The sequence below is a fragment of the Microtus pennsylvanicus genome, chromosome 2 (genome assembly GCF_037038515.1).
Source record: "Microtus pennsylvanicus isolate mMicPen1 chromosome 2, mMicPen1.hap1, whole genome shotgun sequence".
NCBI lineage: Eukaryota > Metazoa > Chordata > Mammalia > Rodentia > Cricetidae > Microtus > Microtus pennsylvanicus.
In genome coordinates, this window is record NC_134580.1 from 91,886,583 (window position 1) to 91,912,508 (window position 25,926).

The 25,926-nt window shown below is 41.4% G+C and overlaps 1 protein-coding gene across 4 annotated transcripts in view; it reads left to right on the forward strand.

The window, feature by feature from the left end:
• The window catches only part of Fmn1 (formin 1), a 369,449-nt gene that overhangs the window by 155,238 nt on the left and 188,285 nt on the right, over positions 1-25,926 (forward strand). For all 4 annotated transcript variants that reach the window (XM_075961724.1, XM_075961725.1, XM_075961726.1 and 1 more), the window contains one exon: positions 577-638. In XM_075961724.1, coding sequence (XP_075817839.1) covers positions 577-638 — 62 coding nt within the window. The remainder of the gene's footprint in view (positions 1-576; positions 639-25,926) is intronic.

The window sequence follows — 25,926 nt, forward strand, 5'->3', positions numbered from 1 at the left end:
AAGTATTAATTAATTTTTGTCCCTCTTTCGGCCTCAGTTCTCCAAAGAATTGCTCCTTCAATTGACAGTCTTGGCTTCTTGGTTGATTAAGAGACTACAAACAGCCTTTATTCATTCGTGTCTTTTTCTTCTCTCTTTCTCTCTTTTCTTTTTTAAACAGAGTTAAAAATAGAGTTCTGTGATCTCAGATAGAAAGTCTCTTTTTATAACCTCCCTCAGCACATCTGTGTTGTTCTCTTGGGGGCACGAACTCTCAGCTCCTTGAAGACAAACACCTGACCGTTCTTTCTCTGGCACTCATTCACATGCCTCTTCTCTTTTTAACCCTACCCTGGCTGCTTAATTTGGCACTCTCCATGATCCAGGCTGTATTGAAAGGAAGGAATCCCCTTTCACCCCAATCCTGGCCATCTGGACACGAGGTCTCACAGCTCTCCTTCCTGTCCACACGTGATGGGACATCTTTTCTTTGGCTGTTGGGAGGGTGGCTGCCAGCAGGGATTCAGGTGATGCGCCCTTGAAGTTTCTGACTCATTTCGTACTCCTTTGTAACTGGCTTCTCTTGTGATCTTCCAGAATACCAGGCTGCTATCTTACATCTGAAGAGGGAGCACAAAGAAGAAATCGAAAACCTGCAGGTATATTTCTTTGATTCTACTCATCTGGCCTTCTGATGGTTATTTTTCTCATGTGCTGAAGTAAGTATTCCTCTCGTGCGGGGAGTATTTAACTTGATAGCAGCTGCAGCTGCCAGTGGGCATTAAGTGAAGTAAACGTTTTTCTTAGTGGGGAGCATCTAACTAGGTTTCTCCTGCAGCTCCCAGCTGCCAGTGGGCACCAACCTTATTCTGGGATGAAAGCCTTGGATACAGTACTTAATAAACCCTGTTTTCTAACATTGGAAAAAAATCACCATAAATGTCTTGGGCTTTGGCCGGAAGAGTGATTCTGTGTTTTTAAATCAGGAAAGACAAGAGTATTGATATTTTTACTGTTCAGGGCAAGTATTTAAAAAAAAAAACCAGATGGTGCTATACACCCTGTAATTCATTTCTGTTCCACTCAGCCCTCTGTGTGCCTCTTAGCTCCTCCCTGGGGTATGATTTCATGCAGAGGAAGGGTGTGCTGAGTCATTCTGTGTCCTCAGGGCATGCAGGAAGGTGCCAGTGGGTCCTCCTCTGTTTGCTATAGCATCATTGTCAGTCTCTAGATGTGGTGTTGGCTTACAGGGCATATGGCAGGAAGTTTAGAGTCTTAGTTTAAAGCCGCTGGATGGTGAATCATATCTTGAGTCTAGGTTAGGAGTGGGTGGGGTAAGCCACATGTATTGTCAAGAATAGTGGCCTTTTAAAAATGAAACTCCTGTTCCCTCAACATGAACTCATTATTTGCCACTTTAATCAGTTTGTGGCTAAAATATGCTGCCTTTTAAATTTTGTTGACAAATAGAGATTCTAATTTATAGCACATGGCTTGTTTGGAGACAGTATGCATTCTGGAGTGGCTGAGTTTAATTATAAATATGCTACTTCAATGAATTTATCGATCAGATAGTCTTCCTCTTCATTTTATTTTTGTTGACAAATAGGAGTTGGATATGATTTATGGTGTGCAACATGTGTTAGAATATCATACTTTGTAGCAGACTGGGACTCATTAATAAAAGCATTATGCCGTATACTTAACTGAGTTTTAGTAAGTAGACTCTAGGCCATTAGCAGTGTGTTTAGGTATGTAATACTTGCTACTAGCATGGCCACTGCAACGAATCACTTCAATTCCCTTCTCCTATCTTACTGAAATTTTGTGTCCTTTGATCAACCTCTCCTTAATTATTTCCCTACCTATCATCCCCCACCCTTGAAGCCATAATTTTGTTTTTGTGAATTCAACTTTCTTAAATCAAACATATAAGGAGATCACATAGTATTTATATATCTGTGCCCAGTTTATGTTCTTTAGCATCTTTCAGGTCCATCTATATTACTAAAAATGACATGATTTCCTTTTTTAAGGCTGAATAATATTCCATCGTATAGATACATACTCCACATTTTTTATCCTTTCATCCTTTTACACACACCCAGATTGATTCTATATTGTCTTTTGTGATCCATGTTGTAGCTAGCATAGGACGCAGCTATAGCTTCCTTTTGGAACATACATAGTAATGGAGCTATTCCTTCATAGGGTGGTTCAGTTTTTAATAACTCTACTAGTTTACATTCCCATGGAAGGAATTAATGGCTCTCTGGTCACCATGCCCTTGCCAGTACTTGTTATTCTCATCTGTTTTGGTAGTAGCCATTAGGACAAGTGGGAAGCAATATCCCATTTTAATTTGCGTTTCCATGATAGTGATGCTGAACAAATTTCCATATACTTGATGGCCATTTTATGTATACTTTTCGGAAATCGCTACTCCTTCCTTGCTCCTTTTAAAATCAGCTTGTTTTCCTGTATGATGTCATCTGCATTCCTTGTATATTTTGTTTATTAACTGCTTATTAGATTCGCATAAGTTCCTCCTTTCAGTTTTCTGTAGTATGTTTTCAAATACAGTTGAAGGGTTAGTAAGGTAGCTGAGGGGCCACCAAGTAGCCACCTGGTTCAATCCCCGGGGCCCACATGGTAAAAAGAGAAAAGTGACTCATATATCTTGTCCTCTGATCTTCACATGCATGCTATAGCATGAGTACATGTGTGTATGCTCGTGTGTACAGCCAACCACCCACCCACACCCACACTCACATGAAACAGTACATAAATAAATAAATGTGAAGAAAGCAAGTCATTCAAAAGAGAAGGTGAGACACTATTTTTGATTATATAAGAAGTCATTGCAAATAGCCAAATACATAAGTAGCCAGTGTACACATTAATGTCACATCCATTCACACTGATACACATGGTTTGGTAGAGGGAATAAGTTAATTTAACAATGAAACAAAGTAGAAAAGTGCATCTCACTCCAGGGTCAAAGGACAGATGGAGGCTGTCATTTCCTTGGGTGTGAAATGACTTCACTTCCTTTTCTGTGAGGGGGAATGAAAAGGGTTCTGAGCTGTCCAAGAGGATTTGAAGTTGACGGTGGATATTTAAAACATGATTAAGAGACAAGTAGGTACAGAAGTGATTCCACAGACAGGTTTATTAACAGTGAAGTTGTCAGAGTCATTAGTTTCCCCACCTATAAATCAGCACTGTGAGGAGCCAACTAAATAATACTCACACTAGAGGGAAATGCTTAGCTTTTGAGTTATTACTCAAGTGGGCACCGAGATAAGCATATTACAAGTATATTATGCTGAGAAAATCCTTTGATCCTACCTCTCAAATGAAGAAAGGCTTGGTATGTTAGTCAGCATGCCAACGCTATAGCAAACACTCAACATAATAGAGCCAAAGCAGAGAAAGGTTTATTTTGCCTCATGGTTTCAGTCCATGGCCATTTGCCCCTGTTCCCTTTGACTTGGGGTGGGTGTGCATGGCAGAAAAGGCCTGTTAACTTCACTGAGTGTGTGAAACAGAGAGACAGGAAGAGCCCAGGATCCTACTGTTTTTTTTTAAAGGCATAGTCCCTAGTGTCCTCACTTTCTCCCACTAGGTTCTTCTTCCTGAAGGTCCTGTCAGATACCTTTTTCCTATAGGCTGGGGACCAACCTTATAACATATGGGCTTTGAGGAAACACTGGACATCCAAAGTAACAACTAGAGATGGGAAAGCAAAGATCAAATGACAGGGAAGACATGTCCAGGAAGCTGAATGTAATGGTCTGTCCTGTCCTTTAAGAGTAAGCCCCGCCCACTCTCTCCACTGTCCACCAAGGCAAGCTGATCTTTTGCTTTTAGGATCTTCCTTCTACTTCTGCGTCATGGCACCAATGTTATGGTTTAAATAAAATGGTGCTGTTCCCCAAGTGGCTGCAGTGAACAGTGGGTCCCAAGACCATGGCGGGCCACAAAGGCAGCCAGTCCCAGGCAGGGAGCCCCCTAGTGGCCATTGGCCATGAGCATGAGTGCCAGCAAATCCTAGGCAGGGAGCCGTATGATGGCTGAGAGACCAATGCACACCATGCAGAGTGAGGTTAGATATTTATTTAGTGGTTATGGAAGGGAAGGGGAAAGAGAGGGAAAGGAGAAGGGGAAAGAAACAGAGGGGGGAGAGGAGAGAAGTCGAGGAGATTGAAAAGGAAGGAGCTCAGACTGGAAACAGAAGGGAGATCTGCCTCTCTCGGAGGTGGATGGTGAGATGGAGTGGGCATCCTTTATCTCTTAAAGGGACAGGACAGACCATTACACTAATTCCTGTTTAAGATATGAGTTAGATTAGGATATGATTATCATTACTAGATATTAAGAAATTTCCATAATTATACTTTAGAGATTTTGGAGTTAATTTTTTAAATCATCATCTGTTCTTTTGATGCTATTGGTGAAGTTAATATTTTTTATGTCCCAAATACATTATTTATGCCAAGTTGCAGAAACCCTGTGGCATTCTACTGCTATGTGGGCATCAGGCCCAGTTTCTATAGTTAAATATTTCTTGAAACAAGCTGTAGTCCCAGGCAGACAGACAGTGGTCTGTGGTCTGCCCCCAAGAAGCATTTTGTTTCAAATATAGTACTTTAAAGATTTGAAATAGGAATACATGTTTTAAATGTAGTGGTTTGTGTGTAGGAAATAGAGTTCTAGAATTTTGTTTAAATACATTAGAAAATTTGGCATTCGTGTTGTTCCATGTAGCTTCAAACTGCTCAACATGGTAGCTGGTGTCCACTTCACATGTACTTTTCTGTCCATCACTGTCTGCCCTGTGTGGTTCACCTACTTGACTCCTGTGTGCTTTAACTAGCCCCTGTTTCTGAATGATAATGCAGACACAATGAGATGAATAGTTTGGCAACAGTAGCAACCAGTAGATGCTACTTGTAACATACAGACCAAACCCCAGCATGGCTATACTTGTGGATTCTCTCTGAATATCACCCCTACCTATGACATCCTTCCACTGGACTGATGGAAGGCAATGGCCAGGAAGACCAGTGCTTTGATGCTCATGTCTTTATGTATGATGCCCCAGCAGCCTTCAGTTACACTTTCTTTTTCATCGACAGGGCATGGAGAAGTCAGGTGTTTCAGGACTTCCTAAGCCTGTCTTTCTGTGCTGGTTTGGATCAGTTGGCCACTTCTCCCTCCAGCAATGGAAACTATGTAGAATGCGCTGTTGGGAGATCAGCCTTTGCAGCTGGTCACATGAAGGCCAATGGGTGAAGGAGCACTGAGCTTTTAGCCTCATTCGCTAGCTCCTGGCAGTCATTGAGTAGCATGAGAACCAGGTTTGGTTCTCAGACTAGCTTTTCAAATGTGGACTCTTACACACATAAAGTTTTTTATTGATGTCTTGAATGAATCAGATATTGCTGCCTTGTGCTTATTCACTACTGTGCAAATGCAAACATTTGACTCACATTTCAAATGACCAGGGAAGGAAGCTGTGACAGATCAGATATTTTCCATAATGTCATTATTTTAAATAATTTACAATTTTATCATAGGAAAGTACTTTCTTATATCCCCCTCCTCAATATGTGTTTCTTTTAGTATATCCCATCTTCATGATACTCATTTTTGTCTAGTTCAAGTTTTTATAATCTTATGATTTTGGTTTTCTTTAGGGAGAGACAGAACATTCCCTTTGGGATTTCCTTAGAGCTTCTTGCCTGAGAAGCTTCTGTGTAGGGTTTGAAGGAAGCATTGCTTAGCAAGTTCACAATCACTGAGTAGAAACAGTTCAGACCTCTTCAGGCCATTGATACAACTCATTATCTTCTAGTACAATAGTTATTTCTTTGAGGTTGCTTAGGAGCTAGGATTTGAAAATCACCGTCGCAAACTCTTTCATAGCTGATCTATGTCTTACCACTGCTTAAGGACCAGGAGAGGTGTTAGTTTGCATTAGATTGGTAGTGTAGGAGAACTTGGTTCTCTTTGGCATCAGTTTCCTGCACAATGACCATAAGAAATAGGTAACTTCTCTGAGACTTAGTTTGCTCGGTCTCAGCAACTGTACGTTATTGATCGTGTTAGTGGTGCAGCTAATATCACCACTCCGCTCAAGGGATGTTGAGCAGGACACACCCTGATGGTGCTGGTTCTATAGCACAGCTGCCTCTTGTCCATCTTCCTTGGGTTCAGTCTCTTAGTAATAGACAAATTGAGCTTAGAGTGCTTTTTGGGTTTTCTTGTTGTTGTCGCTATGAGTATTTCTTTGGTACATTTCACTCACTCTTGGAGTGTACCTTAACCATGCTTTCAGTCCATTCCCATTCCCTAGAGCCCAATACCAGGATGGTCTGAACTGTAGCTTCTTCACTTTCTGTACTCATGGCCTCATTTCATCCTAGAATATTTTCATGCAGTCCTGTTGTTCTAAGTTATTTTCCTGTTGCTGCCATAACATCCATGACCAAAGCAACTTGGCCGGGTGGGGTCGGCAGGAGGGGCTGAGGGCCAGGACACGCTTATTTAGCTTGTACTCTCAGGTCACAGTCCATCACAGAATGAAGTCAGGACAAGAACTCAAGCTGGAGCTAAAGTGGAAACAGTAGAGGAATGTTGATTTCTTGTTTTCTCCCTCACTCTTTCTCATAAAGTCCAGGCTCACCTGCCTAGGGATGGTGCTGCCCACTGTGGGCTAGACCTTCCTATATCAATTAACAAGCAACACAATGCTCCCTAGACATGCCCAAAGACCAACCTAATTCTTCAGTTGAAATTTCCTTTTTCCAGGTGACTCTAGGTTGTATCAAGTTGACAATAAAAAATTAAGGCGAATACATGAGGATTTAGGTATATATAAAATAAGATTAATATGTTTACTTTTAAATTAAATTTAAATTTAATTTAAAGAATTAAATTTTGGCTGAATATTTGATTCTGAAGTATGTAGAACATCTTCAATTTTTAGGTTTTATTGGTAGTTAGATTATTGATTGTAATAAGCAATGCTGAGATCACCACATTGCATAAACACAAAATGACAAAAGTATAATTAGAACCATTTCAGAAGTCATTGGATGTTCTGTTCTAATCCCAAGCCCAAACTCATTTGATTTTTTTTTTATGAAACCTAATTCAGGAACTTAAACATTAAAGCTAGACATTATAACACTGACCAGTCAAAAGAGAACTAATTTTACATACCATGTGCTAAGAAATGATGAGAGGAAAATATTAAAGATTTGTTTCCTATACTAAATCATGGCTTCTATAAGAGTGGGAAGCTACTGGTGCAGTAAAAACAGTATGGTTCATAACGTGTCATTGTTTTCCCTGAGCTGACTACCTCTGGGAACATTCACGGGGATTACGCGACATGATGACTTATGCAATGGGAAGTGAGCGTGTGCATGTTTTTCAAACGGGGCTGACAGAGTTGGTTTTAGTTAACTTTTGGTCATTGCACATTCAGAAACCTCTTAACTGGTGTCAATATTCTCGTTACGCTCACATGCATTTTAACAAGCCGTGAAGCTGGTTCTATAGAACAGCAGCTCTCTGAAATACTCTGCCAGAAAGGTTTGTGATTTCTAGTCAGTTCAGTTTGAGGAATAGCTACTTGTTCGTTTGGTGCAGGTTTGCCGTGTTGGAGAAGACTACAGAAATCTGAATCCCATGAGAAACTTTCTCTTTTGATCTCCGTGTTGTGTTGTCATATAATTTATTCTCTCCATGCAGAAGTTGCTTTCTGAATTCCACTCAAGTTTTTTAGAGGATTTCTCTCACATTTCTGCTGCAAGACTCTGGCCTCTTGTCTGCTCACTCAAGGCATCTTGGGGGCAGATGATTTTTGTTTTCCTCTCTGTCTAATACAGAGCTGACCCAACTATCTCTGTTGCTGTGATAAACCGCTCTGTCCAAAAGCAATTTTGAGAAGGAAACCTTTTTTTTTTCTTTTTCTTTTTTTCTTCTTCTTCTTACATTGTTAGGTCAAAGTCCATGTCCAACAAAAGTCAGAACAGAAACTCAATCAGTAACTAGAAACAAATCACCCAGGAACCTTCTTATTTTCTCTCTCTTAAGCTCATGCCTAGATAGCTTCCTTATTACTCAGGGAACGGTTCCACCCACTGTGCGTTATACCCTCCCTTTTCAGTTGGCAATCAAACAGGCCTGCCCACAGGCCACTCCGATCTGTTCTTTCCCTCATTTGAGACTTCCTTCTCTGGAGACTGTAGGGCTGCAGTTCTCAACCTGTGGGCGGTGAGATATCCTGCATACCAGATATTTACATTGTCATCCATAACAGCAGCAGAACTACCGTTATGAAGTAGCAGCTGCAATGGAATAATTTTATGGTTGGGGGGGTCACCACAGCATGAGGAACTATATTAAAGGGTTGCAGCAGTATAAAGTTGAGACCCACTGCTCTAGGGTGCACCCGGTTGACATTTGAAGCTTTCTAAGTACCCTAAAAGAGTTCTTGGTCCACAGGTTACGTACAAATCTTTCCTATAATTTATGCATGGAAATAAATGTACCCAACTTTAGTCAAGTCCCTGTCATGTGTCCAACATAAAACCTGTAAAGGTTGTGACTTGTCAGAAGTTCTAAACTAGTAAAGAAAGACCCTGAGTTGAATCCAGCAAGGTAGGGCTGATTTGAAAGCATCCCTCATTCCACTAAGCAATATAGCATTCATTCAAAGAACATTAGACTTCTGGATTCTGGTCCATTAGTCACTGTGAATATCACGAACTTGAAGAAACACTTTGGGCTTATCTTCCCAACATCTCAAATGAAGAATCAGACCACATGATCCCTAGGAGAATCTTTGAATGCCAACTTTAGAAAAGTTTGATATATATCCATCACATCCCAGTAGGGGGTTGTCTAATTCAGAACCTCTAAATCCCTACCTACCCTGTCCCTTCAAAAGAAGCAAAAGCCTTTTAGCCCCTTCTAGATGTTGTTCTTGTTAGCCCGTGAACCACCCTCAGTGGCCTGTGGCGAGACGTGTGATGGGGTCCCAGCCACACCCTAAGCGGAGTCTCATCAGGTACGCCAATCGCAGAAGGAAGCAGCGCCTAAAACAGTCGGGAAAACATCTTTGGGAGGCCCCGTTTTCTCCTCAGCGGCAGGACGAAGTGTGAATGTGGGGCAGAAAGACTTCTTTGGATCTCGATTGCTTCCGTTTTCAAGGTGAAAGAGTAAAAGTAAAAGCCATTGCCTTCGGGGCCAGCAGGGAGCTGGATAGTTTAGCAGTCACGTGTAGGGCCAGCACTTTACGCAGTTTGGAACCGTCCAAGGAATGACAGGCTGTTTGGTCTGCTCTGAGCTGCTATTCTTTGGGTTGTGGGATACGAGGAAATGAACCCGCCAGCACTTGACCTTCCCTTTACGGGAAGCATTTTTTTTTTTTTTTTTTTTTTTTTGGTTCGCTCCATTCATCACGCGCTCCGCTCCGCTCCGTTCCTAAGTGAGGAGAAGCATCACTGAGAACTGGCCTCTGGCAGGCTCCGCTCATTGCACAATGCAGTCACATTTATGGTCACTCCCACAAGCAAAAACGGTCCAGGGAGAGCTGCCAAGTGGAAAATTAACTTAGGTTGTACCTTGTCCCCCAGAGAACTGAATTACCATTCATGGTGGCCTCCCTGAAGAGAAACTTGTGGGCGTTCTTGCTTTTCCATTCCTGGCCCTCTTCCTTGGTCCCTTCTAATGGTTTGCACCTTGCTGTTGGAACAAACTGAGTGCACACTACACGTGAGCTGATACAGCTCAGCTCACAAAAATGTTAATCCGAGACCTATTCATTTGTATATTTGTCTTAATCAACACGGTTCATTTAAATCATAATTTCCGTGAGGTCAAGGGAGCCATTTGGACATTACACAAAACTGCCACAAATGTGAAACATGACATTTTGTAAAACTTTCCTGGTATTCCCCCAAGTGTTCATATCAGAGTAACTAAGATGCCAATAAAGGAAGAAAGAGAATCCCTTAGGGACTAGTTTAACCCATCTTTCCATAGTGCACAATATAAACTGTTATGAGTTGAGTGGAATTAAATCCTATGCATCTGCTGGTCTGCCGATGTTGAGAACGAGACCCTTAGGCTCCTTAGAACCCCGTGGGTGGACCTGGAGTTCAGTTCTGATGGAGGCTGTGAAGTAGGCAGTTCCTGGCACATCTTACATTCAGGGAACCTCAGCCTGAGCGTTTGCTTCCTACAATTCACATGTTGTCATGTTGTGCCCATGGACAGGGGGAGGGGCAAGGTAGAATGAAGACTATGTTCCTTAGTTCCCCGTAGCACGGAGATTTGTACTAAGTTATCGGTGCCCCTTCACGTACCATCAGTACAAGTCCTCCCTGAATTCCAGGATCATGGGTTGTTATGAAGAAAAGTTTCCTAAAATGTCATTTGATATATATGTCTCTGATTTCCATAAATGGATGAGAATTTCTTATTCTGTCTGTGGAAGCTGGTGTATATGTTGATACTGATCCATCAATTTTGCTTACATTTTTTTTATCTGTTATTAACGTACAGAGTAAATAATCTTAACTGACAAATGTGGTTTTCTGTTTGATAGGGACTGTTTTTATTTTGGAAGCAATCCCTAGACTCACCACTGGAGGTCAGGTTGGCCCTTTTTCTCTTAGAACCAACCAAGGAGGCTTTCTTCTGATGCTTGCAGTCTCTCTCATTTTATACTAAGACGTTTTGCTTTAAACAAATTGAATTTTAAAAAATAATCCAAATTAGATATTTCTTAGAGAAACATACTCATAAAATGTGTGTGTTTATACACAGAGATAAGGCTAAAATCTCCTTACAAAAGTATATCGCTTCTTTCTCATCTGTCTTTCTGTGTATTCATCCACACATCCATTGTGTGACAAAAGACAAAGGGCTGTCTAAAAATGGCTTAAGATCTTTATTGCCTAACATCTAAAAGTCAAAAAGGAAGTTAGAGCTATCTCTATCATTTGTTCTTTCTTTCAGTGCATAGTAATGAAGTGCCTAGTGGTGGTTGGCACTTTGCAGATGCTAGAGGAACCAGAACAGACTCCCATGCATTGGGATGGGGAGAGGAGAGGAAGGAAGGGGAAAGAGGGAGAGAGAGGAAGTGAGGGAGAGAAGGGAAAGAAAGGAAAGGATGGGGAGAGGAGAGGAGGGAAGGGGAAAGAGGGAGAGAGGAGGTGAGGGAGAGAGGGGAAAGAGAGGAAAGGAGGGCGAGAGAGGATAAGAATATGAGATGATATCTTTCATGGAATGTTGCATGCTGGGTTTTAGAGAAGTGATCTGTGAGGACAAGGACAGAAACTATTAGGAAGGGACATTGTAAGAAGAGCGTAAGGTACGAAAAGCCAGGCTTCTCAAAAGGACCACAGAGAGCTTCGTCACTAGAGCATCGTGAGTGGCAAACAGGACCGCGACTGAAAAGGAAGCTTTGCAGCAGAACTTTTCAGCCTTTATGCGCTGTGCCTCAGAAGGAGACAGGTCATTCTACCAGGGCTCAGGTTCTGTGTTTACATGTATGTGGAAGGAAGGAGACAGGTCATTCTACCAGGGCTCGGGTTCTGTGTTTACATGTATGTGGAAGGAAGAGGGGCCTGTGAAACAGAGCTTCCTGCATATGAGGCCCTACAGTGTAACTCTAAGGTAATGCTGGAGTGAGACACACATTGGCCTGCCGGTTTGCGATCCTGCTCATCTATCTAGGCCACAGCACAGGAAGGTATGAGGTTTTGCAGGGCTTTTGTCAAGTCCTCTAGTTTTGCCCTCAGAATGTGATGAGATCCACTGGCTGGTAGTATGTGGAGGCTGAAACGGGCGCACGTTTTCCAAGGCCCTGCTTGCTGTTGAAGAGGTGGATTTTAGGAAATGGAGGGGCATCTGGGAAGGGTCATGGTCATTCAGGACAGAGATATTGGTGCCTTCAAGGTGCAGGGATGAAGGAAAGAGCTACGCTGTCTGGCCACGAGCACTTGCATTGTATCTCTGCTGAACCCCGAACTATTGAAGCTCTTTCCATTGCTTCTCTTTTAATCAGTGGTTCTCAATCTGAGGTCATGGCCCCTTTAGGGGGTCAAATGTCAGATGTTATGCATATCAGATATTTACATTACAATTCATAATTAGTAAATTATAGTTATGAAGTAGCAATGAAATAATTTTATGATTGGATGTCACTGTAACATGAGGAACTGTATTAAAGGGTCACAGCATTAGGAAGGCTGAGGATCACTGCTCTAAATATTTACAGCTTGATGCTGCCTGTGGTGCCCAGGATCTTGTAAGTATACATTAAATACTTCTCAAATGAATTACCAGGGAGGGAAATATTTGAGTGACGACTGGGCATCCTTCCATATCTGAACTCATTATACATACATCACCCAGACGGTTGTGTCCATCAACAGGGGCAGTCCCTTAGAATATCTGTAGGTGGCCATGTCATATAACTGTGTACACGTGTCTGTTTTTGTTCTATCTGCTTTAGAGATATGACAAACAGAATTCAAAGTGTTCATACAGTCTTCAAATTTGACAGAGAAAGTTCAAAAGTTGAACTATAGGAAATGGTTAATATTTGCCCTGTCTTCGTATATAAATGACATACATGACTTAACTGAATGAGTTCACAGTAGAAGACAAGGGCATGAGTATGTGGGGAAGACTCCTCTTCTGGATGGTCCCCGAGAGAGTGTATCTGGGACAGTCACAGGGCATCACCTAGAGACTGAAGCGTGTGCTCAACATCACTCTACGTAGACTTGTTGAAACATCTCCTGACTCTAGTGAGGACAGTTTTCCAGCTTTCAGGAAAATCCATCAAATAGAAAATTATTGAAAATTTCTTCCTCAGCTCAAGTAATTCCTGGCCTAGTGAGTAGGCTAAATGCACCATCAGTTTTTCTAACAGCCCAATCTGATGTTTTATTTCTTAAGACATAACTATTGATTATATTGGTCTTTAGTGCAGGCCTTTCTAAAGTTCTTTGTAGTCTTGCTTGCTCATAAACCATGATGGCGTTTTTGCTGCCTCCTCCTCCTTGCCTTCCTCTTGTTCCTCTTTCTCCTCCTTGTACGGCGGATCAAATCCGCTTCATAAATTCTTTATAGTAAAAATTGTACTTTTCCAGTTACAGGAATGTGGGGCTGTGGCGCAGATACAAATCCTGGAGAATGATTGGAAGACAAGGAATGGAAATAAATCTAATATTTAAGTTGTGTTTATCAAATATCTTTTCATAACAAATGTATGATTGAGTAATTCCTTATTTCTCCCATGAATACAAGATTTTTAAATTTAGACACTTAGGATTTGTAAATCTGCCTGCACTTTTTTTTTTCCATCTCAGACTTGTGTTGTTCAGTTGGCTCAGCTGTTAAAGCTAGGCTCCCAGTCAGCCACGCCATCTTTAACCTTCTCAGGCAGTGAAAAACTGCGGTGGTTGTGATGTAGAATACGATTTCCTTTCTGATCGTTCTGAGCACATAGAGTAACGCTCTTTCCGATCTTGATGAGTGCCGTACGGTTTTGTGGTTTTCCTGTGAAATCGTGATGTTCCCAAGAAGCAGCTCACTTTGGATAGTTTGAATGTCAGAAGCCAATGGAAACTCCTTTCCTCGAGCTGTAAAGCAATGGTGGATGGGGAGAAAACAAGATTGCCTTACAAATCTGGCAAGATCAGCCACACCAATAAAACCAAATCCAATGATGTTTTATGGGTCTGAATTTATGGGAGTGCCCAGGATCAAAGGGCTCGAGGCCCACTGGACTGCAAGGTCCATAGTTCATGGCAAAAACTCATCAAAAAGAACATTTTAGTCGTTTAAACTTTTCATTTTAATCAGCCACAGTAATAAAAAGAGCCTTTAGGTGTCTAAAAACATTCTGCAAGATCAAGAGGCTGTTTTCCCATTTCTAGAAGCAACTTTCTTATTGGATCCATATAACGCCTGTGGCCTCAGAGTGTCAGGGGGCCATTGCCTCCACACCGTTTGCCTTTGTGGGATGGTTCCTTTCGGTTCTTCTAACTGCGCATTATGTGATAATAAATTATGGTACCTGACGGAAGGACCATAAAATTTTCACACCGTTTATCAAGCCCCTTCAGCCATTTAAAGTCGGGTCTCTGACAGCAAGCCAGGGACTGATGTTTAGACAGAAACAGGGACCACTGCCTGTGTCGTGACTAGCACCAGGAAACAGCGCCGCAGAGGAGAAAGAACACAAAGGCTTCAGGGTAAGAAGATGCGGTTGGAGCCAGAGCCCGAGCCCCACAGACCCTTCCCACCGTTGTGCTTTTTGACAGTAGCCCTGTCACGTGTCGTTCAGAATGCACCCCTCTCCTGGAAGTCCACACCAGAAACCTCAGATGCATCCTTAACAGCTCTTGCTCCCTCGGTTTCAGCATCTTCTTGGTGGTCAAACAATGCTAACTGTAGCTCCCTTGTCCTCTGCCATACATATTCTCCCAACATCCTCTTGCTCTCTGTAGTAATATGAGCGGCGGGGCTGCGTCCCCAACACCCCAGCCGCCTGCTCGGCTAGCTTATGCCCCGAAATAATTACACGGACACTGTATTCTTTTAATCACTGCTTGGCCTTTTAGCTCTAGCCCTTACTGGCTAATTCTGATATCCCGATCAACCCATCTCTAATAATCTGTAAGCACTGGTCTTACCGGGATGATTCTAGCCTAAGTCCATCCTGGGTCGGAGCTTCATCGCGTCTGTCTGCCTGGGAGAGCGGAGCATGGTGTCTCTCTGAGGCATCTGCTCCCGAGAGGAGAGCTGTGGAGTCTGAGCTCACTTCCTCTTCCTCCCGGCATTCTGTTCTGTTTACTCCACCTACCTACGTCCTAACCAATAAAATGGGCCAAGGCAGTTCCTTTATTAGCCAATGACCTTCCTCCATCAGCTCTCGTGTGAATTTAGGGTTTTAGCCTAACTTACACACATCCATACCCTTCTCAGATCATTATCCTTCTCTGTAGCCATCTCTAGAGGCTCATGGTTACCTAGTACGTGAAATGTAATGCGCTTATTCGGGTATTCAAAACCTTCTGCTATCAGCGTCCTACCTATTTTGCTCTATATTTTCACCTTTTGCCGCTCCTTTTCCACTTTCCTTCTTTGTTCTTTTGCTTATTGAGTCCAGTAGGAGCTCACTGGCGAGTAAGACACATTTCTCCCGCTTTGGGGCTTCCATCAGACTGTACTTGGGCACCTCACAGACTCTAACATTATAACCATGCCCTTGTCTACCTTTCTTTATCTACAACCTCCAGTCCTTACCGCAGCGTGGATTAAAACCTTTAACGAAGAGCAGACAGTTGTATTTTCCATCACAGTAAGATATTAGTAAATAAACTAACCATAATGTTTTCTCTTCTATTCACCCCTATAGTAGAATAGTTAGTGTTTTTCAAATTCTGAGGCAAAGGAGAACTGTAATGAGAAAATTGTCTTCCTAGAAGGATTTTTTTTAAAAAAAGATATTTTGTCAATTTGTAATTTTTTACTGTTAGAATGGTGTTTGTACTTTAGATCATCCTAGATGAATAATTATCATGTGTTCTGTATTTTGAGAGTTATAGTGAGTGGCCATTTGCAGTAGGTGAGGTGTCTGTGACAAGGGTCTTGAGTCTGTGATCATTTTTGAATTCTTTAGAGATGAAGAATTCAAAGCTGTTGTAGGGTGTGGCTTAAGGGCTCCTTTCATTTCCTTCTCAATACATCTAATGGAGATGGCACACTTCCTAAAGGAACAGGGTTCTCACAGATAAAACGTCAATCCCCCTTTGAGAGCTGTTACGGACTGGCTACAGTCAGCAACAGGAGAGCTCTAGAGGACATGGCGACAGAAGCCTTGTGAGTGAAAGCCCGGTCTTTTCCAGTGCATTGCTCCATCACAGTTGTGTGGAAACTGCGCCTGAGAAAGATTAGAAAGCCCTGGTCTCACTTTAAATGACGGGCACTAAAGGCATCAGGTAGCCCACGCTGGAGTGTGGTAGAGAAGTAGCCACTGTCCAACATTTAAGTCTACATGTTTAGAAACAACATTTTCAGACATATAAACAAAATCGAGCACATTTCCGCTCCAGAATGTGGACACATCTTTGAATCATTTATTTCAAATACATTTTAAAGCAAATAATTGTTCTTAAGACCAAAAAGTTGTTCATAATTTTCTCCCCGCCCTCATTCTTTATCGCATGTGGATTGCTTCCTAACTCTGTGGATTCGTGAGGTGTGGCTAAGTGTTCACGTTCCCTGTTCTTTGTGCCTCGGATTCAAGTCTTGGACTCTAAGGGCATCACTCACTAGAAGTTCATTAGCAACCTCATTACCTAGAGAGGAGACAGAGAGGCTGCCAGCTCTCTGTAATACCTCCTGGAATGCTCCCCCCCCCCCCCCCGTCTCTCCCCAGACCTGCATCCAGGCACTCTGATGGCAAAAGATTTTTAAGAAAAATGCAACTCAGAAGTCTAGAGAACATTGCTGAAAACTACTGGAGGATTTTTCACAGCAACCCTGAAATCATAGAACCAATCATACTCAGGCACGGAAAGAAGGTTTCCCCTTGATGAATTCCATTTGTAGAATTGGATTATTAGTATTTTTGTCACAGATAGGTCAATTTGAATTTACTGCTACATCATGATTATCTATGATACATTAGTTTAAAAATCTGAAAAATAACATGAAGCAAATAAAAACAAGAAAATAGCTCTGAAGAAAATAGTTTTTTATTGTTATTGTTATTTGTTTGCAAATACAGTTAAGATGGGATGCATTCTAACAACATTTGGATGAAAAATTCTTCTTGCCAATATTTATAAAAATCAAATTATTTTCTTCAAACACCTCAGCCATTTTAACCAGCTTCATATGCTGTGTTAATAGCATGTTCAAGTGCACGCAACCAGGAAGCCTCCTGCTTCTCTGATGCACACTGGAGAAAGGGGATGGTCCACCTTGGAATTCCTAGTAATCTAAACACTTAGAGTGTAAGTGGTGTGTAACCGTTTAAGGCAGATGACCGGCCTAGGTATTCGGCCAGTTCATTTTCTCCTGGAGAGGATGCTGTAGGAGACCGAGACGTTGTCTCTTGTAGCTGACACGCCCATTCTGTGAAACAGCAAGGGGGCCCTCACGTGGAATAGCATAGTCGTCATGTGGTTTGATGGAACATCACAAGGCTGACCCTCTGCCTGAACATATGTAGTTAGCTATTAATCCTTGCATGATTTGTGAAGGAGTTATGACTGAGCTTTCAGGTAACACTGTCCCTGTCTCTACACTGTTAAATATGTGCAGCTATAAAGTCTACGACGGGTTATAGGGAAGAAAAATAATAATCATCTATAATCCTCTTTCAGAATAAATTTGAAATGACGTTTAAATGTTACACAAAATTAAGATATATGATGAGAACATTTTATACATTATATTTCATGTTTGATCAGTTGGAAAATAAGACTTATTCAAATTCATTTCTTATGTTTACTTAGGGTAATACTGGTCTTGTAGCAATTATCCTTTCAAAAAGTACAAATTACAGAGACAGAGATCAATCAAAAATAATGCAGTTTAGTGGAAGAGAGGGAGGAGGGAGGGAAGAAGAATGCGGTTTGTCTATCTTCCAGGAGAAGAGAATCAAGTCAAAATGAGACCCGATCCTTTCCAACTTGTTCTGACTGCATCCTTCTAGAGCGGCCTTTCTTGCGAATCTCCCTGTTCCAAGTACCATCAGCCTTCTAGCAATCAGAACACATGTTCTGCCAAGTCCCACTGTCATCTTAACTGTTTAAGGCATCAAACACCCTAGGTTTATAAATATATAATTAAAGGCCCACAGAAAAATAAACCTAGATGGGGGATTTATGCTTTTCTTAATTCATGTTTATACAAAGAGCAGATCTGTTTTTGTAAATATTACATCAGTTCTCTTTGAGCTCAAATAACTTGGTGCGACACCACCAAAGCCGTTTCTAGAAACGATGCGTATTGATGCCCTGTGGTTAAGGAACCTTTTCTGTGGCTTTGTAGAATTGGGCTGTTACTCAAAATGGCATTATTTGGGGGGGCCCGCTGCTGTCTGCAAGCGCTCTGGCTGTGGGTGCCCTTTTTTGCTTATATCCCACCAGTTACAAAACAGACTCAATTGCAATTCAATTTAAGAAACATTTCTGCCCCATCTGAGACAGACCCTTAACGATCCATGCTTTAGAAAACGGAATTATTTTTGCACAGAAACTTAGAAATATTATTTCCACTACAAAGGGAAAAAGTCTATCACCCACATTGTCTTGGATGCTGCCTTAATCATTTTGTCACCACGGTGACAAACACTGGGAAAACAATTTTAAAGGAAAGAAGATTTGTTTTGGTTCACAACCTCAGAGGTTCATTGTAAACTTACTTTATTGTCGAGGACCCAAGTGTGTGGTGGAAAAAGCAGGTCACCTCTCAGTAGACAGGGCACAGAGAGGTACAGGAAGGGGCCAGGATAAAATACAGTCCTTGAGGACATACTTGCAGCCTCCAGCTAGTCTTCAGCTTCTAAAGTTTCTAGGGCCTCCCCAGGGTAGTGCTGCCTATGGGAACCAAGGCTCCTTCCTATACAAGAACTGGGGCTGGGTGGTGGATTTCCTGTCCAGACCATAACAGGTGCCGCATCAAGATTCTTTTTGTTGCTCTAGGCATTTCCTGCCCTCTTCCACCATCTTGTCGTCTGATCCAGTGAAAGAGTATTGGGAGCTACAACAACCAGTATGAGTGTGTGCATGTGCGAGTGTTTAAAATAGTTGAGGATATCCATCGAATTAAATACTTTTGTTCCTTCTTCAGTGATTTTAGAACAAGAACAATGCTCTGGACATTCTTTCTAAACAGAAATGTGCCATCTGTTCACAGTTACAGCAATATGTGTGTACTGAAGAATGTTTATTTTGACTTATTCTGGGTCACTTCATTGGTTGACCCTCATCTGGGCCCCGTGTGTATTATATAATCATTTAGCTGGAAGAACCAGTAGACAAAACAAACTCCACACAGTCTGAATGGGATGGACCTAGAGCTTTGGGCTTCTAAGTGCTCTGAGTTGATGAGTTTTTGAGAGCAAAGATCATTGTCAAAGTCAACCGCGCACTTACCAGCTATGAGCTTGTTGAGGAAAGATTGTACTAATGAGTCTACCTGGTGTGTTATGGTCCTTTATGGACACTGCCCAGTCATTCCTCCCATTTCTTTTCCTTTTACTAAATGAACCCAGTCTTCGTGGACAAAGTAAGTAGAGGTTTCTGAGTGCTGAATGGAGACCTTAGAAAACTCTTCACTGATGCAGAAATATCTGCTGAGGGGTGCATAAGAGAACAAGAGTCCAAAATGATGACCTCATGAAGTGGACTCATTTGGATAGTGGAAGGAAAATGAGTAGGAGGCAGGAGAGTTTCAGATAGAGAAAGAGGACCAAGATTCTAAAATGACCATTGAAATCTAAAGTTCCGAAGGAGAATGAGGGGAAAACCTACCAAGCTGGTTAATTTGGGGATGCTTTTGGCTATTGATGTGAACATTTTCATCACAGTGATGGCAGCATAAAACACAAACCTTTATGTAGAGCCCCTCTGGATTGTAGTCTTATCTTATGATTGGCTGTGAATTTTAACTCCTGGTAGCTGCTGTTAGTTATGTCTGATAATATATAATCCCTCCAATGTTTCTCAAACAGTGTTTTTATTTAATTTTATTTTTTCAGTTTTTCTGAAGCTTGATATAAATGTTTTTCACTTTCCATAAAAACTGTGCTGGGAAGCAAGGCAATCAGCAGCATCCTAGTTTTGCAGAATAGGTACTACTGTAAGAATGTGAAGCTCATGATACTGATGGAAGTACAGGCTTCATCTTGGACCCCCAAAGTATATGAAACAAGTAATTTAATCGTATCATGGAACAATTTTATCTGTTTGATTGGTGATGTTCTAGGTAACTAAGGAAAATATGGATGTTTTTAGAGGACAATTTTAAAAATCCTAAGGTATCTGTTACACTAGTGCTCATCCATTCTTAAGGCTGGATTAAGACAAACACAGGTTTAAGAAATCTGGCCTGATACAACCATCCCAGTTATGAATTTAAGGCAACGGCTCTTTCTCACACTCAGTCTGCACAAAAAAATGAACCTGTCAACAGCTGACCTTAGACCTTCAAGGAGTGGGCCCTTTCCCCACTCCTACTGAACCAGTGGCCACTGACAGATTCTAGGAAGTAGAAATCACTGCCATTAGTTGTGTAACCACTGAAGAGCCTGCCAGGCTCCAAAGGAGCATTCTAAGCCGAAGATCACACAAGTGGCTCTGGTTAAACTCACTAGGTATCTAAACAAGAGAGAAACACATGAATATGGAAAAGGGACTTGTAGGGAGGAGCTGGGGGTGATGGGGTAGGAGAAAGACAGGAGGGGTGAAAAAGTAATCTGAATGTGTTGTATACATGTGTGAAAATGTCAAACAAATTCAATAATAATAATAATAAATAACCTTGTTCAGTAGTTGGATGATGTTAGATTTATTTTCCTTTCAGAATTGTGGAAACTTATTTGTAGGCATTTTATTATTTATATTATTGATCAACTACTGTAGGAAAAATCAGAGCCCTTGTCAGTCATATGATGGAAAAAGCACTATGAGAAAAGGGAGGAAAGAAAGTACAAGATCACAGTATTAAAGGTAACAGAAGAGCCCAGCATGGAGTTTTGGGCAGTTTGTCACCCACCCTGGCCAGGATCCATGCTTCAAATGTTAGAATGTTGATGAATCTCGTAGCACATCCCTGATGATTAGCGCCAGTCATCTCACACCCCAGGCTTGCAAAGAAGAAGTTCTGGAAAATGTGGCCACAAAGTCAGACATCTTGTAATAGTTATGGAAGAGGTTCAGTGTTTCCTTAAAGGACTTAGAAACTTGTGAATATCTAAGGCGTAGACCTTTAAAGTTTTTGAGGACTTATTTTACTCTATTGTCTGATGCAGTGTGTGTGTGTGTGTGTGTGTGTGTGTGTGTGTGTGTGTGTGTGTTTATGGCGACGGGGACAGGGGAGGGGTGTGAAGGAAAGAAAAGAGACCTGAGCGAGCACAACTTTTCTAACCGTTGAAGTGGTTTTCATCCATCTGAATAGATCTGGAAAGATGTGCTTGAGATGTTAGCATTCCGAAGACAGAAAACAATAACTCAAAGCATTCAGACCACAAAGAAAAAGCATACTAGTAATACATACGTGGATGCTATCCAAACATACGCCTTTCATAGCAACAGTGTACAGGGTTTGAAACCAGAGATGTTCTTTTTCCAATGACGTGAAACCTGTTCACAGAATTGCTGACGCTCCTCTGTAAGCCCCTAATGAAACCTGATTTGTAAATACCCTATGCCTCAATTATGGTTTCTGTTGCTCTAATAAAACACCTTGAGCAAAGCAACTTGAGGAGGAAAGGGTTTATTTTATCTTACATCTTAGAGTCCATCATCCGAGGGAGACAAAAGCAGGAACTGGTACCGAAGTCATAGAGAAGTGCTGCTTACTGGCTTGCTTCCCATAGCTTGCTCAGCCTGCTTTCCTATAGCATTCAGGACTATCAGCCCACAATGAGGTCACCCCTCCCACATCAATCACCAATCAAGAAACGTGCCACAGACTGATGGAGGAAGGTCATTGGTTAAATAAAAAGAAACTGCTTGGTCCTCATTGGTTAGAAGATAGGTGGGAGGAGTAAACAGAACAGAACGCTGGGAGGAAAAGGAAGTGAGCTCAGACTCCACAGCTCTCCTCTAGGGAGCAGACGCCTCAGAGAGACGCCATTCCCCGCTCCTGAGCAGACACACGCTATGAAGCTCCGACCTAGAATCTTCCCGGTAAGACCGGTGCTCACAGATTATTAGAGATGGGTTGATCGGTATATCAGAATTAGCCAGAAAGGGCTAAAGCTAAAGGGCCAAGCAGTGTTTAAATGAATACAGTGTCCGTGTAATTATTTCGGGTTAAGCTAGCCGAGCAGGTGGCTGGGGTGTTGGGGACGCAGCCCCGCCGCCCATATTACTACAACAGACTTGCCACCAATCTGGTGGGGCATTTTTTAAAATTTTTTAATTAATTAATTTATTTATTTTATTAATTTTTTATTTTTTATTGAAAAAAATTCCACCTCCTCCCAGCCTCCCACTCCTCTCTCCCTCACCCCACTCCTCTCCCCCTCCCCCCACTCCTCTCCTCCTCCCTCTCCAGTCTGAAGAGCAGTCAGGGTTCCCTGCCCTGTGGAAAGTCCAAAGTCCTCCTCCCTCCATCCTGGTCTAGGAAGGTGAACAATCAAACTGGCTAGGCTCCCACAAAGCCAGAACATGAAGTAGGATCAAAACCCAGTGCCATTGTCCTTGGCTTCTCAGCAGCCCTCATTGTCTGCCATATTCAGAGAGTCCGGTTTTATCCCATGCTTTTTCAGTCACAGTCCAGCTGGCCTTGGTGAGCTCCCAATAGATCAGCCTTACTGTCTCCATGGGTAGGTGCACCCCTCGTGGTCCTGACTTCTTTGCTCATGTTCTCCCTCCTTCTGCTCCTCATTGGGACATTGGGAGCTCAGTCTGGTGCTCCAGTGTGGGTCTCTGTCTCTATCTCCATCCATCGCCAGATGAAGGTTCTATGGTGATATGCAAGATATTCATCAGTATGGCTATAGGATAGGGTCATTTCAGGTTCCCTATCCTCAGCTGCCCCAGGAACTAACTGGGGACCTCGCCTTGGGCACCTGGGAGCCCCTCTAGGTCTTGCCAACCCTAAGATGGCTCCCTTAATTAAGATATGTGCTTCCCTGCTCCCCTATCCAACCTTCCTTTATCCCAATCATCCCGTTTCCCCAAGTTCTCCCCATCCTACCCTTCTCACTTTTCTCTCCCCATCTCCCCTTACCCCCCTCCCATCCCACCCCCAAGATCCCAATTTTTTGCCCGGCAATCTTCTCTACTTCCCATAACCAGGAGGATAGCTATATGTTTTTCTTTGGGTTCACCTTCTTATTTAGCTTCTGGTTCTAGCCATAAATAAAGGGCATTTTTTTTAATTGAGATATTTCTCTTCCCAAGTAACTCTAGCTTGTGTCAAGTTGACATAAACCTAGCCAGCACACTCTGGTATTTTGGCCCACACAGTTTACAGATAAAAATAATTGTCAGAAATATGAAATAAATTTAAGTTCATGCTGTAACTTTATTATGAACTAATGCCAGGTTCTTTTTTTGTTGTATTTTTCCCTTTGCTTTCCTTTGAATCTCAGTGTATGTCAGAAAATATGTCTCCTTGGATCCATGACTGAAGGATTGAGACTGTACTCACCTTTGAAGTCCCTCTCACGTCTTAGACCTTATGCAATGAATGTGTCCTTTTAGCTGGGGCAAGTAGGTTTTGGAAATTTAGGGAAGCGTTTTAGTCCAGGACCCAGATAATAAGGCCTTCTTATTTCTTTTCTTTGCTGATGACTTGACAATTTGGAGCTCATTCAGTGGTAGATTTAGCCAATGACTAATCCCTGGGGAGGCTTGAAGTGTCAAGGAGAAGGTGGCTGTGACCTAGGCACGTGTCATTGGTCATTTGCTCAAGTAATGAAGCCAGGAAGCCAAGTACCACCTACTTGCTCATAAAAATAAGTTTCGAGAGAGTGAATGAGTGTTCGGGACTTAGAGCAGATTATTGCTAATATAATAAAAAGCAACATGGATGACCTGGGGTGCCTTTGCTGATCAACCCAATTCATTGATTTTTTTTGTAGTTGTCAAGTAAAAACTTACATTTGAATAGTACCTTGATAGTAACCGTCCTGTAAAACCTAGTCAGCTCAGCTGTACTTCAAGTGACAAACGACATGAACATAGTGCTGTGTTCAACTCCCAACATTAGCTTCTCCAAAGTACAGGCATTTTGGTGATCGTTTTCTCAAGACCTGATATGCTGGGATGCTCCCTCTACAGCATTTGACTGTTAGAGAAAGCAAAGAGCCCCTTCTCTGCTAAAGTGAAGATGAGTTCATGGCCTCCTTAGTTCTTATAACCACAAGTCAGCCACAGGTAGGAAATTTCTCTTAATCATTCATCTGAGTGACATTTGGTTACCAGAAATCCACATCAGTTCTAAAGATGTAAACCAATTTTCTAGACAGAAATCCTAGAACCTTAATATATATTATGATATATTATTATATTTTATATTATATATATTATATATAAATTTGTTAAAAGTATATCTAAATATTTATATTAAAATCACATGTAATATAATTTAATGATATTACAATTACATATAATATAATTTAATGACATTAAGATTACTTAATATTTTATATGTATATCTATTTGGTAAAGGGCACATGTGACTAGGTCAACACCCTGGAGTCAGGTCTTTTCCTCCACCATGTGGATCCCTGGCATCAAACTCAGGTTGTCGGTATGGAAGCAAGTGCTGTCCCCACTAAGCCACCTCACGGGGCCATAGATCCTAGCATCTGATGCATGAATTTCAGCCTTATTTTCATTCCAGAAGAACTTAACAGCTGGTTCCTTTTGATATCGATTAATTCTCATTGGATAATTCTTTGTAACTTGCCTAATAGTCACTTTCAGTGTCCTACCTGGTTCTTAAAAGTGAAACAAAACAAGAAAAAGAACGTCCGAGCTGAAAGTTGGGAGCATGCAAATAAAGCATAATTTAGTTTCAAATGATACCATATCCTAGTTTCAAAATGTAACTGTTGTACAGATGGGGTATTGGCCACAGGACAGTTCCCCCTCAGAGACAAGTGGGTGAGTCACTGAGACCAAAATATTAAAATGATTCTTATACGTAAGAGTCTGTCACAGTTTTAAGGGCCAGAGTTTCCTGTCATTTGCTTCTGAGCACACAAGAACTTTAAGCAATTCATCATTGGACTAGTTGTGTGATTTATAGCAATAATACAGCATAAAACTCCAATTCTCTTTTCTTACTACAGAAGGGATTGGTGTGTTGGTTTATTGTCTAAAAATATGTAATTTGGGGTTTGCTCGTTAGGGTTAGAATTACATTTTGGAAAAACAAAGACTGAAAATTGTTTTAATGGATATCTCTTTGCGTATTCATCCTATGATCTATACTTTATTTGGTTACATTAAAAAATTAGGAACAAAATGTTACTAAAATATCTCCCTTTCTCTTTTATTTATTTCACAAAATACATGTTGGCTACACTCGGTTTGTATCCCAAGTACGAGCCTCAGTGCAAATTTCCAACATTTTTGGTTTGTTTTACTTCCCCACTACTTTTGTGGCTATCCCTACTTATAGTTGCTTATTTTGAAAGTTTATTACTGAATTCTTTGAAATATCGTCTTTCAAGAATATGTCTAATTTTCCCTTCTGGCTTCTAATGTATTTTCACGGAACCTTAATGAGTCTGCTGATCTCATGAGAGCATTTGCTTTGGTAGTGAAAGGTGGGGCTCTTTATATAGACTGCATAATACCACACTCTAAGCTATTATGAAGTTTTCAAAACAAAAGCTGTCTACATTCATAGAAAGTTGAAAGATCGGAAGTCTTGTGTGTGTAAAATTATGAACGTTATAGAGCTTTAGGAAGCTTCATGGATTAAGTTTTAAATATCTAATTTTAGACAAAAAAATGAAGCTTGGAGAAAATGTAAAGCTTGTCTAATGGCAAGGAGCTAGTGACTGAAGTATCTGGAAGTAGAATCTAACTCTCTTGATCTCTTTTTAGCCAATTGATTTTCTGTCATTTACATGGAAACCATTCAAGCTTCAGCCCGTAGTTTAATGACTCCAGCTACTTTTCAGAACAGAGAGGAAATGTTTCAATC